This window comes from Wickerhamiella sorbophila, assembly GCF_002251995.1.
Source record: "Wickerhamiella sorbophila strain DS02 chromosome Unknown contig2, whole genome shotgun sequence".
Lineage (NCBI taxonomy): Eukaryota > Fungi > Ascomycota > Dipodascomycetes > Dipodascales > Trichomonascaceae > Wickerhamiella > Wickerhamiella sorbophila.
Window position 1 is genome coordinate 2,319,960 of NW_020194005.1, and position 22,235 is coordinate 2,342,194.

At 48.7% G+C, this 22,235-nt stretch overlaps 13 protein-coding genes across 13 annotated transcripts; 7 read left to right on the forward strand and 6 right to left on the reverse strand.

Annotated features, from left to right (window-relative positions):
- Positions 1 to 51: 51 nt before the first annotated feature.
- On the forward strand, positions 52 to 1,623 carry B9G98_04596 (ATP-dependent RNA helicase DBP6; the record flags this gene model as incomplete). The annotated part of the gene is made up of 1 exon (XM_024811153.1): positions 52 to 1,623. One exon carries the CDS (start codon positions 52 to 54, stop codon positions 1,621 to 1,623), a length of 1,572 nt encoding a protein of 523 aa, XP_024666921.1.
- On the reverse strand, positions 1,612 to 3,248 carry B9G98_04597 (putative 4-coumarate--CoA ligase 1; the record flags this gene model as incomplete). The annotated part of the gene is made up of 1 exon (XM_024811154.1): positions 1,612 to 3,248. The coding sequence occupies one exon, from the start codon at positions 3,246 to 3,248 to the stop codon at positions 1,632 to 1,634; it is 1,617 nt and encodes a 538-aa protein (XP_024666922.1). The 3' UTR covers positions 1,612 to 1,631.
- A 485-nt stretch (positions 3,249 to 3,733) lies between these two features.
- On the forward strand, positions 3,734 to 5,044 carry B9G98_04598 (Heat shock transcription factor; the record flags this gene model as incomplete). Its single annotated transcript, XM_024811155.1, has 1 exon — positions 3,734 to 5,044. The coding sequence occupies one exon, from the start codon at positions 3,734 to 3,736 to the stop codon at positions 5,042 to 5,044; it is 1,311 nt and encodes a 436-aa protein (XP_024666923.1).
- A 31-nt stretch (positions 5,045 to 5,075) lies between these two features.
- Positions 5,076 to 6,053, reverse strand: B9G98_04599 (hypothetical protein; the record flags this gene model as incomplete). The annotated part of the gene is made up of 1 exon (XM_024811156.1): positions 5,076 to 6,053. One exon carries the CDS (start codon positions 6,051 to 6,053, stop codon positions 5,076 to 5,078), a length of 978 nt encoding a protein of 325 aa, XP_024666924.1.
- Positions 6,054 to 6,155: 102 nt separating this feature from the next.
- B9G98_04600 (Protein kinase domain-containing protein ppk32) lies at positions 6,156 to 8,342 on the forward strand (the record flags this gene model as incomplete). Its single annotated transcript, XM_024811157.1, has 1 exon — positions 6,156 to 8,342. The coding sequence occupies one exon, from the start codon at positions 6,156 to 6,158 to the stop codon at positions 8,340 to 8,342; it is 2,187 nt and encodes a 728-aa protein (XP_024666925.1).
- Positions 8,343 to 8,371: 29 nt separating this feature from the next.
- Positions 8,372 to 9,664, reverse strand: B9G98_04601 (V-type proton ATPase subunit H; the record flags this gene model as incomplete). Its single annotated transcript, XM_024811158.1, has 1 exon — positions 8,372 to 9,664. One exon carries the CDS (start codon positions 9,662 to 9,664, stop codon positions 8,372 to 8,374), a length of 1,293 nt encoding a protein of 430 aa, XP_024666926.1.
- Positions 9,665 to 10,705: 1,041 nt separating this feature from the next.
- Positions 10,706 to 12,199, forward strand: B9G98_04602 (hypothetical protein; the record flags this gene model as incomplete). The annotated part of the gene is made up of 1 exon (XM_024811159.1): positions 10,706 to 12,199. The coding sequence occupies one exon, from the start codon at positions 10,706 to 10,708 to the stop codon at positions 12,197 to 12,199; it is 1,494 nt and encodes a 497-aa protein (XP_024666927.1).
- Positions 12,200 to 12,425: 226 nt separating this feature from the next.
- Positions 12,426 to 14,030, forward strand: B9G98_04603 (Lipase 3; the record flags this gene model as incomplete). The annotated part of the gene is made up of 1 exon (XM_024811160.1): positions 12,426 to 14,030. One exon carries the CDS (start codon positions 12,426 to 12,428, stop codon positions 14,028 to 14,030), a length of 1,605 nt encoding a protein of 534 aa, XP_024666928.1.
- A 198-nt stretch (positions 14,031 to 14,228) lies between these two features.
- On the forward strand, positions 14,229 to 14,726 carry B9G98_04604 (hypothetical protein; the record flags this gene model as incomplete). Its single annotated transcript, XM_024811161.1, has 1 exon — positions 14,229 to 14,726. The coding sequence occupies one exon, from the start codon at positions 14,229 to 14,231 to the stop codon at positions 14,724 to 14,726; it is 498 nt and encodes a 165-aa protein (XP_024666929.1).
- Positions 14,727 to 14,753: 27 nt separating this feature from the next.
- Positions 14,754 to 15,458, forward strand: B9G98_04605 (Putative nicotinamide mononucleotide adenylyltransferase; the record flags this gene model as incomplete). Its single annotated transcript, XM_024811162.1, has 1 exon — positions 14,754 to 15,458. One exon carries the CDS (start codon positions 14,754 to 14,756, stop codon positions 15,456 to 15,458), a length of 705 nt encoding a protein of 234 aa, XP_024666930.1.
- A 102-nt stretch (positions 15,459 to 15,560) lies between these two features.
- Positions 15,561 to 16,826, reverse strand: B9G98_04606 (Cell wall protein ECM33; the record flags this gene model as incomplete). The annotated part of the gene is made up of 1 exon (XM_024811163.1): positions 15,561 to 16,826. The coding sequence occupies one exon, from the start codon at positions 16,824 to 16,826 to the stop codon at positions 15,561 to 15,563; it is 1,266 nt and encodes a 421-aa protein (XP_024666931.1).
- Positions 16,827 to 17,677: 851 nt separating this feature from the next.
- On the reverse strand, positions 17,678 to 20,842 carry B9G98_04607 (Protein csx2; the record flags this gene model as incomplete). Its single annotated transcript, XM_024811164.1, has 1 exon — positions 17,678 to 20,842. The coding sequence occupies one exon, from the start codon at positions 20,840 to 20,842 to the stop codon at positions 17,678 to 17,680; it is 3,165 nt and encodes a 1,054-aa protein (XP_024666932.1).
- A 191-nt stretch (positions 20,843 to 21,033) lies between these two features.
- On the reverse strand, positions 21,034 to 21,846 carry B9G98_04608 (hypothetical protein; the record flags this gene model as incomplete). Its single annotated transcript, XM_024811165.1, has 1 exon — positions 21,034 to 21,846. One exon carries the CDS (start codon positions 21,844 to 21,846, stop codon positions 21,034 to 21,036), a length of 813 nt encoding a protein of 270 aa, XP_024666933.1.
- Between the last annotated feature and the right edge of the window lie 389 nt (positions 21,847 to 22,235).

Sequence of the window (22,235 nt, forward strand, 5' to 3'; positions counted from 1 at the left end):
ATATAAAGTTTTCAGCTTACATCAGGCCGAACTTTTCTCAAGTTTTCAGCAATGGATCTAGATGACCCTGCGCATTCGGGTATTCTTAAACGGTTCAATCAAACGAGACATCGCTTAGAAAAGTCTAATAAAAGAGCACGCACGCATGAAAATGAAGACAGTCAGCTACCAGATGTGAATTCTGAGCGTGAGTCTGCCTCTGTAGTTCGGGCAGAAGGTATCCAGCCGTTGCCACAGCCTGAACAGACGCGTGATAAAAAGCATAGATCTCGCCTACAGTGGATTGTTGAACCGGAAATGGTCAGTCCTTCTCAAACAGCGCCTTTTGAGTCCCTCGGCCTTTCAGATCACATGGTGACAAAACTACATGATCTCGGTTATGAAAATGCATTTGCGGTACAAACCGCAGTAATTCCAGCAGTTTTGAAGGCTCAGAGTTGTCTTGGTCCCGACCCTTTGGCTAATGTGCTTGTTAATTCATATACGGGGAGTGGTAAGACTCTGGCCTACACCGTTCCAATCGTCGACTGTTTGCTGAATCGTCGAAAACCGGCCCCCAGAGCAGTTGTTTTAGTACCTACTAGGCCGTTACTTGTTCAGGTTATGCAAGTATTCGAGAGTCTGGTTAAAGGAACCAATCTTCACCCTATGGCGCTACGATCTGAGCGGCCACTGCAAAAAGAGCGGGAGCAGCTGCTCAAAAATACTCCTGACATTCTAGTTGCTACACCTGGGCGGCTTGTTGACCATCTTACTGAGTCCCCAGATCTCTTGAAACAACTCCGGTTTTTAGTTGTCGATGAAGCAGACCGATTACTCGGCCAAAGCTTTCAGGAATGGGCTAGTGTTCTTGCAAAAGCTTGTCCAGTACAAATACGACCTGTCGCGATCAACGAGCCGTGGGCTCGGCCTCCGCAGCGCCTTGTGTTTAGTGCCACACTTACCCGTGATCCCGGGAAACTTGAAGCTCTCCAAATTCGGACGGTACCCACAGCACCTCATCTTTTTATTGTTAACGATGATATTGGTGATGCCGAGTTTGTTATGCCAGCGAAATTGACTGAAAACTTGGTCCGCGTAAAGACTTTGATTGCCAAGCCTTTAGCACTGGTTACATTGTTAATTGAAAACTCCCTCAGCGACCACGCTATTGTCTTTGTGCGCAGTAACGAAGCTGCAGCCCGTCTTGCTCGTCTAATTACACTAATCTCACAAAATCTGTTTCACAAGGACCTCGTGGTCGGACCAGTCTCCGGTGAAATGCCAGTGGCTGAACGAAAGCGAGTGCTTCGCCAGTTCGCAAGTGGTGAAGTGAATGTCATTGTATGCACGGACCTCATTGCTCGTGGTATTGATGTTCCTGGTGTTACCGCTGTCATTAATTACGACTTGCCGGTTGGCACGCGTGAATATGTGCACCGGGTGGGTCGCACAGCCCGAGCTGGTACATCGGGCTCAGCTTGGACATTTGCAATTTCTAGTGCAGAGCGTCAGCATTACTGGGTTATGCAAAATGGTATCACCAGAACTAACAAAATCGAAGTTAGTCACTTCGATGTTGATACTGAGTCGCAGACTTATAAGGATGTTCTGGAGCAACTAGGAAAGGAAGTTCTGTCATAAACCTATAATTATAACTTAGACTTATCTACTCCATGGATTTCGTCTGCTTTATGGTCCTTCAACAGCCGACGTAGAATCTTACCCGATGGGCTTTTGGGGATGGCATCCATCAGTACAGCACCGCCCCACAACCGCTTATGTTTGGCTACCTTCGAGTTGAACCAGGCTACCACCTCGTGAGCCAGTACCCCAGGCTGCAGAACCAAGAAGGCCCTGGGGAGTTCTGTAGACTCGGTAGAATCATTAACGCCAACAACGGCCACATCTTGAACATGGGGATGTGTGAGAAGCAGGGCTTCTAATTCAGCGGGAGCAACCTGGTGGCCCTTTGATTTGATCAACTCCTTGATTCGATCAACAATGTAGAACTGTTGGGTCTCTGGGTCGACAATAGCTACGTCGCCAGTTTTGAGCCAGTTGCCATGGCTGAGCGTATGTTCTGTTGCCTGCTCATTCTTGTAATACCCTTTCATGATATTTGGTCCGTGCAGCCAGAGCTCGCCAGGTTTTCCTGGCTCAGCATCCATCTCTGTGATAGGATCAACGAGGCGGGCCTTAACGTTTGGCAGAAGCCATCCGATCGAGCTTTCATACTTATCCTCAAACCCACCAAGTACCGCATGGGTGAAAGGTGAAGACTCGGTCAGGCCGTAAGCCTGGTGGATAGTCAGGTTTGGAATGCGAGCGCGACACAGCTCACCAGTGCTTTTTGCCAAAGGTGCAGCTCCACTCATGATCGCTTTGAGATGCTTGTGAATGGGATACTTGTCTACCACTGGAGACTTTCCGAGCAGAACAGCGACCGGAGGGACCAAAGGACAGAATTCGATATCAAAAGCACAAATTGCCCGCAGCACAGTCTCCAATTCGAATTTTGGGAACACGACGATATGAGCAGCTGCGTAAGATGCACACCACAAGAATAGAGTGAGGCCATAGATATGGCTCATAGGCAAGAATGCGGTCATCCTGCTTCCAGGCTTGAGCATCAAATGGTTGACTGCGTTCATTTGCCGGAATTGCGCGTTGATATTTCCTTGGGTTGTAATAACTGCTTTGGGCAGGCCCGTAGTTCCAGACGAAAAACAATAGTACGCATGCTGCTCAGGTCCATCAACCGGAATAGGGCTGACGCTTGGAGCGTTTCGATTTTGCAAGAGGTCGCGAATCTCAGATGCCGCTTGGTCTAGGGTGATGACCTGGGTCGAAAAGTTGGCGAGCTGGATAGCCTCCTGAGTGGTCTTGGCATTCTCAGGTGCACAAATAATCAGTCGCGGCTGAACAACCCGGAGCTGGTGGGCCAACTCCTCGGGGGTGTACATAACGTTGGCCGGAGATATTTGTGCGCCAAGGCTGAGAATACTCAAGTGCAGAATGGAGTGGAAAATACTGTTGAATGTAAAGATGCACACAACACTGTTTTCCTCAATCCCATATTTTGAGCGCAAAAGAGCTGCGTGCTTGCCCATACCGTCGATAATCTGCCGAGGGGTAAACGACTCTTTGGTCAAGGCATCACTGACAATTGGATGGTCAATTCGAGACTGGAGGTTTGGAGACTTCAGCCAGTCCTCCACAACATTGCCTTTCGGCAGTTCCAGGTCCGGTAGCGGGGATTCGTACATAGGTTGTTGAGTAAGCTCAGGCGTTTCCGCCTATCTTTTTGTGGGGTTTATGCATGCATACACGCCGGTTTGGGCCCTAACCTCCAGGAGGACCGACCGGTTTCGCTTGGCAACCGCAGACAAGGCAGCATTTTTTAAATATTGATCTACAAGAAGATACTGTCAATATCGCATGCTAGTTCAGCACTTTTCGTTTATCAGATCTGGTTAGTGCTCAGTCCCGAAAGATGGTATAACTTTAGACTCATGGTTTATCGTCCAAGTTGATAAGGGTGTCATCACCACAACTTACGAATTAGGAACTGCGGTTCGCTCTCTTCATCGCTTTGAGATCGTACACCAAGGCTTCTTGGCTCTGATGAAAAAGAATGTGAAAAAAAGTAAAATTCCCAGTGCTTACACACTGTTACATGGGGAAGGGGTAAAAAAAAAACTATTACGAAAGCGCAAGCTTGAGAGGAAATTCAAAAAAGAAGAATTGAACGATGCCGGCAGCCGATACCAAGGTGCCACCAGCTCCAGCAACACGCTCGAGGCGTGCACCGGTCGCTAGCTCGAAAAACCGGCCGGCTTTTGTGAGCAAACTGTGGAAAATGGTCAATGACCCCAAGAATGGCGAGTACATCCGGTGGATGCCCGACGGCAAATCTATTCAGGTGGTGAACCGTGAGGCGTTTGAGAAAAATGTGCTTCCGAAACATTTCAAGCACTCTAACTTTTCGTCATTTGTGCGCCAGCTGAATATGTATGGCTGGCACAAAGTTCAGGACGTTAACAGTGGGTCGATGCACAGCAATGATGAACACTGGCAGTTCCAGTCGCCTAATTTCATTAAGGACCGTGAAGATCTACTTGATAATATTGTCAGAAACAAGGGCAAGCACAGCGAAGAAGATGAGGAGCAGCAACTGGAGCTGTCAAAAGTGCTGTCTGAACTTGAACAAATCAAGTCTAGGCAGATCGCAATTGGCGAGGACCTGTCCCGGATTCAGAGCGATAACGAGCTTCTCTGGAACGAGTACTATTCCACCCGTGAGCTGTACGAAAAGCATTCGCAGATGCTCGAACGAATTGTTCGCTTTTTGGCAAACATGTACGGCGCGGATGGCAAGCTTTTGGACATGTTTGGGGGTGGTCAAATACCAATCAGCCACCGGCTCCTAATGGGTTCAGACCCTGTCAATCAGTTTAATCTATCGACTTCTGATCGTGCCTCGCCACAGGTCCAACAGTTACAAGAGCTGCAAGATATGCAAAGCCGGATCCACCAGAGTGGAGTTTCGACTGCAAAAACAAGCCCATCGCCTTCTTCAGATACCCCTCCCAGTGACTTTTCGAAGGCTCTTATTCCTTCCACCCGCACTAGGCCCCTGGGCGGCTTCACTGCTCCCCCTGTGCCTCCATTGAACAATGGCCTGCCGCCAAATTTGGAGACTTCTACAAACGGACTTGCTATACCATTGTCCCCGAGTGAAATAAGACGCCCATCTTCAAGCAAGCTAGAAGAACTTGAAGCCGACTTGGCCAATCAAGGAAACTCTTTGAAGGAAGTACAGGAGTTGATACAACGAATTAGTCCGTCCTTTGGTCTCAACGATGAGCTCGACCCTAATTTTGATGTTAATGACTTTTTGGTTAATTCCCCTTTGAACGATGGCACAGTTGGTACAATTCCTGCCCTGGACAACGTTGCTTATGATGATAATGCTAAAGCTGAAGACGAGCTGGCTAACCCCGCTGGTTACGAGGTTGACTCTGAAACGGCACCTCCAGCTAAGAAATCAAAACGAAGCTAATCTAGCTAATCTATTTTTTTTTTCATCTTCTTTATACTATAATACAGCCCTTTTCACTCTTGGGCTTCGGTTTAGGCTTCGGTTGAGTCAGGGCCGGGCGGGTCGCTGGTTGCGTGGGGGTCCCACTGCCTTGCCGCTGCCCCCGCGGCTGCAAGCGTCGCTGCTCTTTTTCATTCAGTTTGCGTGCGAGTTCTTCGTCTCTTTTGGCTTGATCAGACCCCTGCTCTTCTCTAGCTAGCGCACGAGCTATTGCCTCGTCTTGGCTGACGTCCGGTTCGGGCTGAATTGGATTGAAATCGGCATCGCATAGTCCTCCAGCTCCTTCAATTCCGGTCAAAGCTTCCCAAACTGCTGGTTTATAGGCCAACCCTTCATCCGTTGCAAGGGTATAGAGAACATCGTGATGAAGAATGATGGTTGCATAATGGTTATTGCGGAAAAAAACAGCAGGGATATCTGGTTTGAGTCGGGATTGCAAATAAATCAATCCTGAGTTTGACAATTGGGACGGGTTGTGCTTGATGAACCATTCAACTGACTTTTCTTCGTCATTTAGACCTTGGATCAAGTCAAGGTTGAAATCGTCAAAGTTCACCTTCGCCGCTTTGCTAGCAACTCCAGCAAACTTTTTGGGTAGTTCCGAATCTGTAATTACCCATCCATGAATCAATGGCAAGTCAAACTCCAAGAACAAGTCGAGCTCTTCGGTCTGGGCGAACGTGCCATTGAATCGCGGGTTAATGTCTAGGCCTTCTGTCAACGTAGGAAAAAATTTGTGGAATGCCGACGTTGAACCTGGAACATTGCACACCTCCTGCATCATTTCACGCAGTTCCTCCACCGTCACTTTTGTTTTATCAAGTAATGACATGACGATAGGTGAACCAGCAATAACTAGGGTGTTGACCGTCGCAATTAAAGGGCATGGTCCATTCTCGTTCTGTACAAGAATAGTTTTAGGTCCGTTGTATTCGATATGTTTCGTTCTAAACGTTTTGCTTGGCGCCATCTTTTGTGCAGTGCCTTCGGCTGACCAAATCCTACCTGACAAGAAACCCCTCAGATCAAGGTTTGGGGTGTTAATCTAACCATTCCAGCATAGAGTACTGAAATGCTGTCTTTTTTCAAATCATTCAGTTCGCAGATTCATTCCCAGTACTCTGTATCCAACACAGAGGTCTTTCGCGTGGGTCCCTGGGTCGTTTACGACGGCAAATCGCGACAAACAAAAGAGCCAGTGTCGGTGTTTGTGCTTGATAAAAGGGTCCTAGCAGACTCGCTTACTGCCCAAGGCTATAAATCAATTTCTGGTCCTAAAGCTGAGGTATATGAATACGCTAACAAAGGCGTTTCCCGGCTAGCTAAAATGCGGCATCCGGCTGTTGTTAAATTGGTCGAACCAATGGAAAATAGCCGTGGCGCTTTGATGTTTGTGACCGAGAGGGTCATAACCTCATTAGGTCGTCTGATCAAGTCAAAAGTCTCCACCTCAACCATTGACAACGATGATTTGAACGAGTTGGTGATTGTTCGGGGTATGGCTATGTTGGTCGATGGTTTGCGATTTCTCCACGACCAATTAGGATACGTACATTTGAATGTGACTCCTTCCACTGTTCTAATCGATGCTAATGGTGATTGGAAACTGTTTGGGCTCGAGTTTCTAGAGTCTTACAGAGAAATTACTGGTGATTACTTTTTCCCACAACTAGATCCCAGGATGCCGTCTTATTTGTCCCCGAATCCTGATTATATGGCCCCAGAACTCGCACTTCACCATAACTTGTCACCAAAAAACGATGTTTTTTCATTGGCATGCCTACTATCGGCTATATATTCCGGCAAACCACCCATGTCTTGTCGGGGCAATCTATCAAACTACAAAGACGAATATGCAACGGCCTCCCGCAAAGTTCAGAGTATCACATTCCCCTCGCAACTTCAGCCATTAGTTATGCAATTGTTCGACGGCCAACCAATGCAAAGAATAACGCTAACAGAGTTTGCTGAATCTAACTACTTCAACAACTCTCTGATCAAGGCCCTGCAATTTTTGGACGATTTTACCACCAAGTCAGCCTCTGAGAAGGTCCAATTCCTCAAAAAGTTCAACTCAGTAATTGACCAGTTCCCTAAATCTGTTTTGCAGCGCAAAGTTCTCAAGTTTGCTCTTGCCGAGCTCACAGGACCTAAGGATGCAGCGACCGGTGAACTTCTAGCGAGCTTGGTCTTTACTATTGCAGGAAGAGGAATGAGCAGGCTGACGTTCAGTGAGCAAATCCAACCACTCTTTGGTGAACTCAAAGATTTCCTGCCCTTCCAAGAAGCCGTTGGTGGTCACCTTGACACGATCGTCAAATGTACAAGTGAAAAGGATTTTACCTCAGAGGTGGTTCCTGTGCTTCTGGCAGTCTTCAAAACCGGAGAAAATTCTCAAACAAATCTTCAAAGACATGTGTTGGATAAGGGCAACTTGTACCTTGGACATGTCACGATTGCTGGACTTGAGCAATCACTTTTCCCCTCCGTGATAGAACTCTTTGCAGCCACGCCAGCCAAATCGGTCAAGATTTCTGCCACAAGCTTTTTCAGCATCATGATCGACAATGGACTCTCCAAGTCTTTGATTCAAGACAAGCTGGTGCCGGCACTCCAAAGCATGAAAACCAGAGACCCTGAGGTGGTAATGAAGGTGGGAAAGCTTTATCAAGCGGCAAATGCCAAGCTTCCAGTCAACGTTGTAGTTGAAAAGACCTTACCTCAAATTCTTGAGCTTTCAATGGGTAAAGATCTAACCGTCAGCCAGTTCAACACACTATTTGCATCCGTTCGTCATGAAATGGACAGAATCGAAACCCACCAGAAGGAAGCACTGAAACACAATCGGGAAGTGGTCACTACCGATCCCAAATCACACCAACCAGTTTCCAAAACGGTTGAAGCTTCAGTCTCTGACATTTTTGACTCCCAAAAATCAACCCCGCAGACTTACTCCTCACCACCCAAGCCGGCTGAACCGTCAACATCTCAATTCCATCCTCCGCGGGGAAGTTTTGCATTGAACAAGCCTGCTTCGTCTAGCACTGTGTCTTCTCCTAGCCTTATGGATATGGATCCTCTAAGCTCGCCTTTTGCGTCACAACCAACCAAGCCGCCACCCCAAGTCAGACCTCAACCGGTAGTAAAGCCTACTCCGCAGGCTCCAGTGGCTCCTGCGTCCAGTCAATGGGCCCCATTAACTCCATCTGCGCCACAGGGCTCGTCGACTTCAGATTCAAAATACGCAAGTCTACTCTAGATTTTAATTTAAAAAGTTCAGATAATGAATTAAGAGGCGAACATATGCCCGATGAGAGCTTGAGTAGCTTTAAGGGCCTCGTATCGTACCTCGGGATCTGCCGAGTTCATAAGCTCCATAATCTTGATCTTTGCTCCTAACTTGTTCAACACAGTGACCGATTGAGGTGCGGTATTGACAATGCATGCGATATCGTTGCAAGCAACAGCCTGAGTCACTGGCTCTTCGCTTGTCTGGAGCAGCTGAACGAGTTGCTTGAGAACCGCCCAGTCTTGGCTTCGGAACTCTTCGATATAGGTTTTCCAGAATGTGGCGCTGCGATGAGTAGGGCTCCATAGGAGACGCTTAGTTTTGAGTTCCGCATAGTACTCATCGAATGTGGTCATCGAGTTATAGGCATCGGTAAGCTGCTGTTTGAGCGTTTCGACGTCTTGACGCAGCTCATCGTCCGCCCATTTACGCTCAGAGAGCAAATTAACAATCTGCAACCCGCGCTGAGAGATGATAGCAGGAATTGCAGAGTGCGGGCTAAATCGAACGTAGTTGGCCAGAGTAGCAACGGATACCCGGACGATCTTCTCCTTTACTGAGATTTTGGCAGTTTCCAAAAGTGTTTGTGCCGAATTGTATTCGCTGATACACCCTTTGGCAATAGTGCGATCGTAAGAAATGAGCCAAATCAGGAGCAGAGAATAGTACTGGACCTGTAGGCCGAATTGGGGGCTTTGGGCCAGCTGAATTATCTGGGGAAGAATAACACTGCGTTTCTCCCAAATAACAGGCCGATAAAACTTGGTTTGGGCCAGCAAAGCCAACTCTTGGACGGCGATATCTTGGAGGTTTGTGTTGGGCGAGGTCAAAAACTTATCGCCAAGGAAGGCAACCAGCTCAGCAATTACATCGACAGGAGCTATCTGGCTGTTGGCGAGGACTGCAAGCACACGGGTAGTTAAAATGGTGATCTGCTCGTCGGGTTTGGTCAACAAAGCAGTCAGGGCGGGCCAGCATCTGGAATCGGCAAGGAGCTCAGTAGTGAACTCCGGAATCGTTGTAATGACATCACCAACAAAGAGTGCAATGTATCTTACAACATCGTCTCTACTAGGCGGGCTCAAGAGCGCCATAGTCGTTGACACGTACTGTTGGAGGTTCTCGGACACTGGTTTTACCCACTCGGCGACTGGGTACTTTTCGAGAGTTTTAAACAGAGACGCCTGTTCAGCATTCAGCAATTCAGCCCGAACATAGCCTTCCCATGGCACCTTTCGTGCTCTTATGGTCGAACGGATTTCGTCCAAATACTGGTTTTCGATGAACTCCATTAGTCAACAGACAATCGCTCAGGGCCAAGCCGTAGGAGTGGGAAACTGAGCTGCTTACACTCAAATTGGGTCCCAACACTCCTTGCTGGAGCAATGGGGGTGTTAGAGCTTGTGCTGGTTCTTCTAGAAAGGGGCTCGAAAGAAGGTATAATTGGGGCCGAAGACACCACCTGAGGTGGTGCCACACGATGGTGAATGTTATTCGATTAGTTCAAATTGTAACTTAAATTAGTCGGCATCATGTCGGCTAGCTAACCTTGTTCCCGTTTTTTTGAGCTGCAGCCGCCTGGGTTCGGTTGTTCCAATTTTCGGTGCGTTTCAGGTCCCACCCCAGGATGCTGGAGTAGTCGCAGAGGAGGAAAGTCCGCAGAATTCAAAATTATTTTGATCATATTCTGTCCTTTAGTTAATTATGTGTTGTTTCAGCTTGCTAATTTTTCCATATATTCGTACCAAGCAGCAAAACCTCAGACGCAGTTTCAAGCATCCCTGTATGCTTACGCCTAAGACCCTATCCACATGCGCATACACGCCGTAACGCCGCTCTTTGTGGAGGATACGCCATTCTCAACAAAATATGGGGCTAACAATGGCAGATGGCACTCCAATAGGACTATAAATACTTATAAATTGCAGTTAGCTTTAACCATAGGGGTTTCCGCTATCACAACTCGCCATGACAATGTCCTAAACTCCGCTTAAACTTGCATACTGGGTAAGTGACAATCGGTTTCAGCTGTACGTCTGCTTACTACATAGTTTTAAAAAAACTGGGACCTGGCCCTTAACCACCAACACTCTCTTTTCCTACCGCGATTTCAATCGCCATCATTGGGGCCCGAAAGTAATTTTTATTCTTCAGGCGGGTCATAAGACCTTGAATATTCTGCCCCGCTCGTTTTTGTGTTGAGCGGACCGCCTATACCAAATCATTTTTTCCCGAGCCTCCGCTTGCGTGCTAGTTGTGGGGCTACAATTATCACAGGAATGCCCGAGTTACACGCCCGATCGCGCTCTAGTTCTGCAGTACCTACACAAACGATGTCACAGTTTGCAAGAACAAGCCGCGAGCTTGTCAAGAACATTGCCGTTCAGTGCCTTTCTCCTACGCTGCCACGCGACGTTCCACCGGAGCTCTTGGAACGCAGCCGCAAGGTTGCTGAAGACCAACGAAGAATTATTGCCACCAGAGCAGGAGCAAGTAGTGATTCGTCGCGATCTTCTCATGCAAGCGTTGATTATATTACGAACGATGCCGCAGCAGACCTTTGCGACTGGGACGAAAATGGTGATGTAAACGACGACGAACCACACAAGATGAGCCAGGACGATGTTGATAACAATACCAGTTCTAATCGGACCCCTGCTTTAGATACACGTGCACAAGTGCCCCTCTCAGCGTCTGCCCCTAACTCACCGCGTGTGGATCCCACACAGCAACCAGAGCCCAGATCTGCTCCTCCTTATCCAACAACCACATCTACGGGGGTGCCTTCTCAAATGCGTCAAGACTATACCTCAAATTTGCATACAAGTAATCGATTTGGAGGCCCCCCTCTCTTTGTACAATACCGTTCCGGCCAACCACCCTTGCATTCTCGACCGTACCCACTGACACCCTTTACTGCGCCCTACAATGTTCGCAAGGGCCCGAAAAGGCGTCAGCATGCGCCTACATACCCTTATTATCATCAAGCTCCGCCTTCTGCTCCAGCAGGACGCCCAGACCCTTGGCGACGGCTTGACTATCTTGAAAATGCTGTTTCTGATCTAATGCAACAAGTTTCTGACCTGCAAGCCACAAATCGCAAGCTTTTGGAGTCTCAACTAAGGCAATCGGAGCTTGTCAATCTATATGGACTCGCCCGTTCAGGTACCCTCAGCCCCACCCAATTTTCGCGATTCATGGCAACTTTTGCATCCAAAGTAGACTTTGCAAACCTTGTAACTCCGACAACGTCAGAGCCTCTCGGCAAATCAGCACCTAACTCGGGACCGTCTTCAGGCTCGCGCTCATCGTCGTCAGATATCCAATCAGAAATCTTCGAGATCATCCAGCGGGAACAGCGGGCTGGAGATAGAGCACGGGGAACTCGGCTTGGGCCGAACGAGATCCCACCCGAATCAGAGTTCATGCCGTCTCCTCGGCTTCATCCTCCTGCAGACTGGGGGCGTTTAAATCGATCCAAGGCACCTCCTTCCGAGGTCAAAACGTACAGTCCTACGGACAAGTCGGTACCGCTGGCGGGCCGCCGTTGTGGGAGACTTTTTGCGCTTAACCTCGATGTTTTACGCCAGACCTCGCAGCCAATGCACAGCGCCAACCCAGTGAAGCAAGAGAGCGAGTCGCCAAGCGACAGGATGGACGAGGCAAATGACAGTGACGATTACGATGAACCTGCCGAGAGCGCACTTACCCCCGAGGCGGAAGCCCCTAACGATGTTTCAGCAAAGCAAGAACTCGCCATGGCTTCCCAGGTGCCCTCGCAATTTATGTCCATGTGCACAAAGATGTGGCATGTCTTGGAAGCGTAAACTTACTTTCACACTCTTTATTTTATATATTCGTTCCTTGTTTACTTTCTTTTATCTTATAAGTATCATTTGCCGTTGTTTTCTTGGGGTCTTCGTACTCTTTGGGCAACCACATGAGCATCTCGCGATCACATGTCAAAAGACCCCTGATTAAGAAATTATCCTCCCAGCCTTTCTCTCTCTTTTCGACTGTTGCCGACCATTGTTCAACGGGCAGAATAAGTATATGCTTCGAGTTATCAAGATATCCTTGGTTGTCATATGGCTTGTTGTTGCTAATTTTGTAGGTATGATTGTGGACATGGTCCGCTCGTGGTTCTCTAGCATTTTCACATTCACACCAGACCGGGACGAAATGCTCGCCCGGCTCAGCGAGGCAAAGACATTCGAGGAGTGGCAAGGTATAGCCGGGAACCTTGATGTTCTCAGCGGCAACGATTTGTGGCGACAAAATCCTATGAGCAAAGTGTATGACTATAAGTTGATTGCCAGCCGGTTCCGTCACCTTATCGCCTCGCGCAAAAGCGGCAACTACGAACAAGTTGCGGAGCTTGTGCGGTCCGGCTCTTTACGCAACCTTGCAAGTATTTGTGAAATTGACTTGTACAACTGCGCCTATGCTGGCACAAAATATCTCATCGAGGACTACATCACCGAGGTAATCCATTGCCTGCAGGACTTGGCTGATGCTTCGTTTGAACGCTCAAGCTCATGGGACCACCAGCGCCGCCTGGACTACTTCCACGATACAAAACGCTCTTATGGAACTACCTCGTTAGTACTTCACGGTGGCTCCTTGTTTGGCCTGTGTCATTTGGGTACTGTGAAAGCACTTCTTTCGGCTGGGTTGCTACCCAACGTTATTACAGGCGCCACAGTTGGTGCCATTGTTGCTGCCTTCGTTTGCAGTGTACCAGCCGAAGAATTGCTGGATACGATCAAAAATTTAACGGATGAGTTGCCTGCCATCCCGTCTGACTATGGAAAATCACGGTTCGGGAGTGTCGTCGAGGCTGTCATCAGGTCTCGATACCCGCCTGAGGTGTTGCTTTTCGAACAGTGTGTCTACGATAAACTTGGAGACATGACGTTCGAAGATGCCTTTAGAATCTCTGGGCGGGCCCTGAATATCGTCGTCATGTCGACGGACCAGTCCATTCATCCCGATAAGGGGCCCCAGCGACTACTCAATTACTTGACAACTCCGAAAGTGATCATTCGAACAGCAGTAAGAGCTAGCATTGGTACCAACATTTTGCGTCGTACAGAAAACGTTCAAATCATGGCCAAGGATTATAATGGCGACACAATCCCATTCCTCTATCGCAAGCTGCACTACATGCCCGCGAATAGTGCCACCCACACAAGTCCACGAGACTCGCCCTACAACCGACTATCAGAACTATTCAACGTCAACAACTATATTGTATCAGTGACACGGCCGTACTTTGCTCCCGTGCTGTTGTCAGACTTCAAACACAGAGGAGAGTCACGATGGCTACACCCTGCTATTCGCTTGGGGCGCACGATCGTTCAGTACCGCGTGGCCCAGATGGCCGAACTTGGACTTTTCCCGCAGTCTATGAGATCGCTTTTTCTCGACGAAAATATTCCTGGTGGGTTTCAGGTCAATGTGGTGCCAGAGCAGGGCTCAATTTTACAAAACTACGCCATGCTTGTAGATTCACAAAACCTCAAGGGCAAAGTTGAACACTGGATCAGAATCGGCGAACAGAGTGTCTGGCCGATGATTGCAGTAATTTGGTCGAGAACTGCTATCGAGCACACTCTTGACAGTATTTATACCAGTCTTGTTAATGGCGAGCGTTAGCCATGTCTTGTAAGCTACAGGTATCGTTGCACAAAAGCTGCCCAAGCAGTGAGCCCTCCGCGATGTCCATCTAACTGTGTTTGAATTTTTATATTTTTATGTATTGCATTTATTTAATCTGCTGCTACCCGTCATGTCGACTTTGTCACATGTAATAGGATAACCTCCTGCAAGCATCTTACTTAACCTCTTTCACATATGAAATTCGCGACCATTCTGTTTGGCGCTTTTGCGCTTGTTTCTGCAGCTTCCGGCAACCCTGATACGCCCAAGCTCCGTGTCAGTGTTCTCAAGAAAGCTACTTGTGACCGTAAGAGTCGCGTGGGTGATACTATCGCTATGCATTACGTTGGTCGCTTAGAAGACGGCAGCGAATTCGACAATTCCCTGAAACGTGGCAAGACGTTTGATTTCGCTCTCGGTTCGGGAATGGTTATTGAGGGATGGGAAAAGGGTCTTCGTGGCATGTGCCCCGGCGAGGAGCGTCGCTTGACCATTCCACCCCAGCTTGGCTACGGTATGCAAAGTGTCGGTGGAATCCCTGCTGGATCGACTTTGATTTTTGATACTGTTTTGGTCGGTATTAACGGCGACGAAATTGACTACGATGTTGAAGCGGCATTGGAAAAGCAGGAGGCAAAGACCTCCAAGTTGGTTGCCAAAGCGAAGGCTGCACAGGAAAAAGAAGAACTTTAATAGCTACATATCTAACTGCTTACACTAATGGACGTCGACGAGTTTCTTCATTCGGGACTGGCGCTGAAGCTCGATAAGCCCGTTGGAGATGGGCCTCTCTGTATCGTGGATTCTTCTTTCAATCCCCCCAATTTTGCACATATCAAGCTTGCCCAGCTAGGTCTTGAACAGGTCCCAAATTCTACCGTGGTGTTTTTGCTTGCCACGGGAAATGCAGACAAGCCGGCAGCTTCTACTACCCAATTGACCCACCGTGCAGAGTTAATGAGAAGGGCTGCTCTATATGTTGACCCCACAGGCTCAAGGGTGCGTGTTGGTCTCACAACCGCTCCGTTTTTCATCGACAAGGCACTAGCGTTTCACAATGAATTCAATGCCAATAGGCTGCTATTTATTGTTGGCTACGACACCTTGGTAAGGTTTGTGGATCAGAAATACTACAAGGAACCAGTTTCGCAAGTGTTGGATCGGTTTTTCGACATATCAGAAATGATAGTGCTTACCCGCTACGACGAGTCCGTCAAGGACAAGATCAAGATTCACCCCAAAGCGCAAACCGAAACTGCAGACAAGCTAGTTGGAAAGCACCACAGTAAAGTCCACTTTGTGCTCTCGCAAGATGATACAGCAGAAGTTAGTTCAAGCCGGGCTCGCACCTCACTACAAGATCTTGAAGCATGTTGCCCACCCTCTGTTGTCGAATACGTGCAAGAGAATAACTTGTACAGTTAAAAAAATATAGAATTAGCTAGCCTTTAATTGAGCTCAGTGGTTGAGCTACGAAATAATTATTGCCCTTCAACCTTGGCAAATAGTAGGTACAAAGAACCTCCCTTAGAACAGGGAGAAGATAGCCAAAGCAATGGCAGAGAGCATGCCGGGGACAGCGACCTTCTCAACACCGTTCTTAGACTTGGAGGACTTGCTAGAAGAAGACTTGGAGCTAGAACCGGAGTCGGAGGCGGAGCCAGTGGCAGTAGCGCTGCCGGAACCGGAGGAAGAGTCGCCAGTGCCAGTAGCCTTGCCGGTCATAGAGAAGGATGCGGTGGTAGACAGACCCTTGCAGACGTATTTGTCACCGTGGAAGTCACCCTTGGAGTGGGCGCTATCGAAAGAGTCGCAGTCGATCTGACCAGAGGAGTCAACAACAACACCACCCTCGACGTCTTCGATGTTGGGGAGCTCGGCCTTGGTGAAGTTACCGACAAAGTCAATGGCACCGCCAACGAAAGAAAGGTTGCCGAAGCCAACAATAGCCTTGAGGTTAGTGTTGTTGGCAATCTGGAAACCACCGCCAATGCGGCCCAACTGAGGAGCCGAGGTGTTGGACAGCTTGGAGTTGGAAACGATGGCAAAGGACTGACCGATCTCAGTAAGTTGAGGAAGGTTGATGCCATAAATGGTGTTGTTGATGAAGCCCATAGACAAGTTGACCTTCTTCAACGAAGGCAGGTCGACGGAAGAGCAGAACTGGAATGTAGCATTGTTGGCCCACTCGAGGTTAGGGAGAGAGACATTGACCTTGGCTGCGTTGAAGGAGATGTCGAGAAGGTTGGTGACGGAGGTAACACCAACAGTGATGTCGGAGATGAAACGGTTGTTGTTGATGTTAAAGTTATCGACCTGGCTCAAGTTCAAACCGTCGAGCGAATTCAACTGGGTGTCGGTGATAAGAACGTTACTGGCCTCCTGGACACCTTTGTTGAACTGCATTTCACGCAGAGCAGGCAAAGTGCGGAAAGAGATGCTGCCAACCTTGGTGAGGGCAGGCATGGACAAAGTGCTAAGAGACTGCAAAATGGCCAGCTCAAGGTCATCACTAATGCTAGTGAGCTGAGGAGCAGAGATAGATGCCAAGTCAGTCAAGTTGACGGCCGTCAAAGAGCCATCAAGCTCCTGGATACCGTTGAAAATGAGGTTTGCACCAGCGGATTGAATGGTAATATCACCGTTGAACTTTTGGCAGCCAGCCACTTTGTCGAGGTCAGCCTGGCCAGTGACGTTGAGCGAAGTGTTGCAAATATCGGGCTCAGAGCTGTTGCTGGAAGCACCAAGAGATGTGGCGGCAAGCGCGCTGAAAACCAAAGACCGTGTCTGCATTTCTAGAGTTGGGGATAGACGCAAATAGGTTATGAGGAGAAGAAAATGTGTGCTAATTATGTACTACTTTGTAAGCACAAGGTGGGTGGGTGAAATGCTCTGCGGCGGTTCCACATCATGCATCAAGTGCTTCTCGAAAGATAAACCCATCGAACGTTAGCAAATAAATGCCAACAAAATAATCTGATTTCATCAGTGTCACCAATGTGTGGTATGCTTGTTACTTTTCAACTATGTGCCTTCTCTACCGCGATAGAGATACGGAATGAAGTGTATGAAGAACCCACCTACCCAACCCTAAGCAAGTGGAATGCATGACGGTGCAAGCCAACGGCAGCTTGTATCATGCTCCGAAAAATGTATTATTCCGGAAATTTGAATCACCGGAAACGTATACTGTTGAACGTTTTAACAGGAGGCTCATAATTCAAACACGCATCGGCATAACCACACCCCTAACTACACCGCTCTAGTTCCGAACGCGAACGCGTACGCGTGGCTTGTCTAGAACCCTGAAAAATGCTCCTGATGCGCCCGCCATCGCCCATTGGTCAGCACCTCGAGTCTCTTCTCGATTGGTGATGGGTTAGGGCTATTTCAGTGTGGCTAGGCCCAAAAGAGGGGTGAATCTAAGGAAGACTTGGGGATCAGCCACCCAAAACGGTCAACCCTAAAAATAGAAATTTCGCGATGTTTATACAAGGTGTTTACTTTGCCCGTCCGCCGGCCAACCGAACTGTGGGGGGGTTGCTGCTGGAATGTACAACTGAATAGTGCTATAGAGAGAATAATGATAATTAACGGCGGCATTAAATGGTAAAAGAAATGCGGGACATGAAATTTCCAAGTCTCTAGACCAAAGAAGATTTCGCCCGAATGCTCAAAAATGACTGGGCCGCCGAGCTCAGTCCTTGAGGCATTTGCTGGGGTAGTTGGGCACCGTTCACAATAAGGATTTCCGCAATGGGGAACGAGTGTGTCCCTGCTGGAGCTGTCCGTAGAGATGTAACTAAAATAGGTTCATCGTCATCGCTCTTAACGTTAGCATTGGCCCGAGCCGCAAGAGCAGCAGCAACTTTTGCAACGTCGTTGTCGACAACGGCTTGCCTTAGCTCCGTATTGGGTTTTTCGATGTCACGGATATACAGCTTCTCCACATACTTGCCAGATATGAAGGCAAGACGGTTCTTGTCTGTAATCACTGGCTTGTGTGAGAGCCGAGCCTCCCAAATACTGTTCATGACACCATTGGACACGGATGTCAATGCTGCAACTAGATCCTGTGTGAATGATACTGTGTCGAGTTTCAACGACCGTACTTTAGAGATATGCGAGCCCAAAGAGCGATGGGCGCCCGAGCAGTCAATACACAGAACCATCATTAAGTTGATAGAGACCCATTCCACAGAATTGCTGCTTTGACAGTCCGCACAGAGGCGGTTGCTCGGAGCCTTTTGAATTAAGGTCATAAGTGATGTGCTTCCTGAGGGCGAGGTGATAGGTGCCGGCAGAGAAAAATGATGGTTGCCCGTGTGAGGGACTGGATTGGGCAGTACACCTGAAGATTTTGGGACCGAGGTTCCGAAAAGAGATGGACCACTTATTGGTGGCGCACTAGCCAACCCGCCTGCAATGTAACGAGCTTTTTCGGTTTTTAAAGAGAGCTTACGACCAAGCCGTTCGAGCTTATCCTTAGTCTCACGAGGTTTGGACACTTGTAAATCCGTTTGGACGCTTCCAGGATTGATCCCAGAGACCTCCGAATGGTCTTCAAGCGATCTACTAATGCCACGGTTGATGGAGGATATCCATGATCGCATATCGTCGTCTGACGTGGCTTGGTAGACTCGACGGTACTGGGGGGTCACTACCTCAAAGCAGAAACGGCGATCAGCGTTCCGGGCCTCACGCACATTTGCTGTTTTTAAATCAATCGGGTCGTTGTGTAGATCTAGGCCCTGCTTCCAGTTGGTATACTCGCAGATTCGCCCGACGTCCTGAACCACCCAGTATTTATGCCACTTGAGACCAACTTGTTTTTGCATATTCTGCTCCTGAAAGCCAGTCGGCCTACTTATTGCCCAAAGCAACCCCTCTTTATGGGCATCGTCTTGCTCGGGATGATGTGTAGTTGGGGCTGTTTCTTCCGAACCAGAGCCTGAGAGCATTGAGTTAGTAACTGATTCTGACCCTGGCAAATTGTGTGTGCTATTATTTCCGGTAGAACCCTGATCTGTCTTTGTTGTAGACAAAGCTGCTCCAAAAATCTCACCGTTGGTGCGCTCTAAAAGTCGTCTACGCTCCTCACGTTCAGTTCTCTGGCGCCGCCAGTCTTTTGCCGCCTCGTTCAGATCCTGAACCATAATATCGATGTTTGGTTTAATCTTTGTGGCAAATAAATTCCCCATATCAACGTAGCCATCAGCCAACGTTTCAGTATATTGAGCAACCCGCTGAATCACGTCCTGCAACTTACGGCCGCCATGAAGATCGAGCAAGTAACTGTAATAGTCAAATCGAGAGAGCTCGAACGCACGTCGTTTCTCAAGGTACTTGGCATCGTGATCGGCCTTTTTGCGGTTGGAAAGGTACTTGGACATCCACGAATAATACTGTGAGCTTTCGTCATCAAATTCACGTTTACGAGAATCGAAAGCTTTAATTTCCTGATCGTAAAAGTCCTGTAATGGTTGGATAACGTTCTTCACTAGGTTCTGAAGCTGCGCCTTGCTGTGGGTGATAATGACGTGAAACCCATCTTCCTTGTCTCTACGGTAAAACTGGGCAACCGGCCTGGTTGACGGAAGATCAACATAACCTGCTTGGTGAAAAGAGTAGAAGAACCACTGGCTAGCTTCGATAGCGGCAGCAAGTCGTTCATGCATTAAAACTGATCGTTTCAGGAGCTTTTTCACTTGAGCTTTGAGTCCAGCATACTTTCGCTCCATCTGCTGAATGGTACTTCGGAACAGGGGGCCATCTTCAGGCTGGATTGTTTGTTCAGCACCTGGTCGAACGGCAAGATACTTGCTCGCAGAAGAAGTCTCCGAAGGTAATGAGGATGCATGGGCTGGCCAGGTGTTCACTGGAACCGGGGCTAAAGGACTACATAGCCCACCTCCCGATGGTTGTTGGTTTGCCTGTTGCGTTTGCAGTCCCGTAATACTGGATTTCGATGCCGTGCTAGTGCTTGCTGCCGCTTGGCCGCTTGGAGCGGCGGGGGTGGGGCCATAAATATCTCTCAAAGCAATAGGCGAGGAGATTTCTGGATTCATGAGATCGAAATTTAGCGTTTCCGCTATAGAAAAGTCCTGAATGGGACTATTGATACGCTGAGCCGCAAACTCGGAGATCAATAGAGGGTCGAGGCCTACTGGTGTTTCACCGATCCAAAACTGTCCACAAAACAGCGGAGATAGTCTATGACCATTTTTTTCATATTCAACGAATCCAAAATGGATGGGCCATCCACCGGGTCTTTCTGCGTCGTTAGCTGATGGCGTCCATGTCCAAACAAAGTCTTTTTGATAAACCCGCGGGGCGTCGCCATCCGAGCAAAAGTCTCCTAAAAGCACGACGTTCTCCTCGTTCTGAATATTCGGGTTATTCAGTAGCTCTGAATCAATAAATCCCTCAAGCTGTCGTCGCTTGTCTGCGGTTATAAACGTCAAACTGTTAACGCCGAGATTTGAAGTCGCCAGCATGGACACCTTGAAGCGGAATGTGATTGACGGGGCGTACGGCACTCGCACAACCAGTTGCTGTGACTCGGGATCCTGCACGTATTCAATAGGTCGACCATTTGGGCGGCTAATTGTTAAGTTAGGACTGGACGTCGACTGACTCGAGTCCAATGCCGCCGTGATCACCGGCGCCGGGTTGATGGCATCAAAGCTATCATAGACGCCACCATCATCTCCTTCGTTTACGAACGCTTGAACATTTCGGACTTGAAACCGCCTAGAGTTCGGTTGATACGGTCCCTCTGCTTCGACCTGGGAACTGACCTGACCCATTTGCGGAGTAAGCAACGACTAGTGATTTTGATGGAATCGCAATAATACTAAGTGTTTGTCAGGTTTAAGTAAAGTCTTGGGGAGAAGGTTTGTTAATATTACATAGTTTTAGAATTGGTTTAAATACGAGCGGTCACGGAGAGCGAGTGGGTGGCAGGGCCATCTTTTGTATATAAGTCCATTGAGCTAAATTAAAGCAGAAAGGCGAAAGCACCGGCAATACCAGCGCCCAAACCCACGGTGGCTGCTCCCATGGCGGCATTCGAGGCTGACGATTTCTTGGTCGAGGTCTCGCTAGCACTGTTAGAGGCACTGTTAGCACCACTGCTAAGACCGCTACCAGCATGACCGCTATATTCGATGCTAGGGCCACTCTTGTGAGATGAAGAAACAGTACCGGAGGAGGTTTCGTTTCGACCAGAGGTGGCAGCGGAGGAGACAGCGGAGGAGACAGCGGAGGTTGTTGCATTGCCGGACGCCGCAGCACTGCTCGTGATGTTACCACCAACGCCACCGGCACCAGCACCAGCTGTAGCACTTACAGACCCAGATGGTGTAGCAGAGGCCATAGCCCCCAGGGAGCCAGTCAAGGAGCTCTCCTGAGCTCCAGCACTCGCCAATTCCGAGGAAACACGTGCATTGATCGAATTAGCAACCGCATCATAGCCAGACTCAACGGCGCCACCGAAGGAAGTGGCTTTGGAGGCGACACCCTCTCCGAGACTTTCGGCCCCCGAAGCGAATGCAACGCCCTCGGACTCTGCAGCTTGCCATGCGGACTGAGCGCCGCTAGCAATATCATGGCCGACGCTAGTGCCCCAAGCAGCGGCGTCGCTGTAAACGGATTGGGCGTCGCCGCCAACAGCAGCACCGACAGATTGAGCGTCATGAGCAACAGAAGCGGCCCATGACTGCGCATTCCCGATAGCACCAGCGACTTCGGAGGCAACATCGGCCTGCACAATGGCGAGAACAGCAGCAGCAACAGCAACAGTCAATTTCATTTTCGGACGCGGGCGAATTGTAAGTTACAAAACCCCGGAGGTTGTCCATCTTATAAGCAATACTTGCACGTGATCTCGGACCTGCAGTAGCCCGTGCAGAGGCTGATACATACGCCTCCTTTCGCGAGATCTATAGGAGTACTGCTTTTGTTTAACACGATTAACACTTATAAACGTAGGTTTATCTCTACCGGAGGCTTTGCTCAGCTTTGTAGACATTGGAATTGTTCAATTAAAAAGTTCTGGTCGAGTGCGATCAGGTTGGATCGACCCGTAGACTAGACTTTGTGCAGGAACAGAAAAGTTCGATTATGCTCTGCGAAGGTTTACTGTGCAAAGCCTGTCATATTAGTCATCGATCTGAAACACAGCTATTGCTAGGGGAAGCC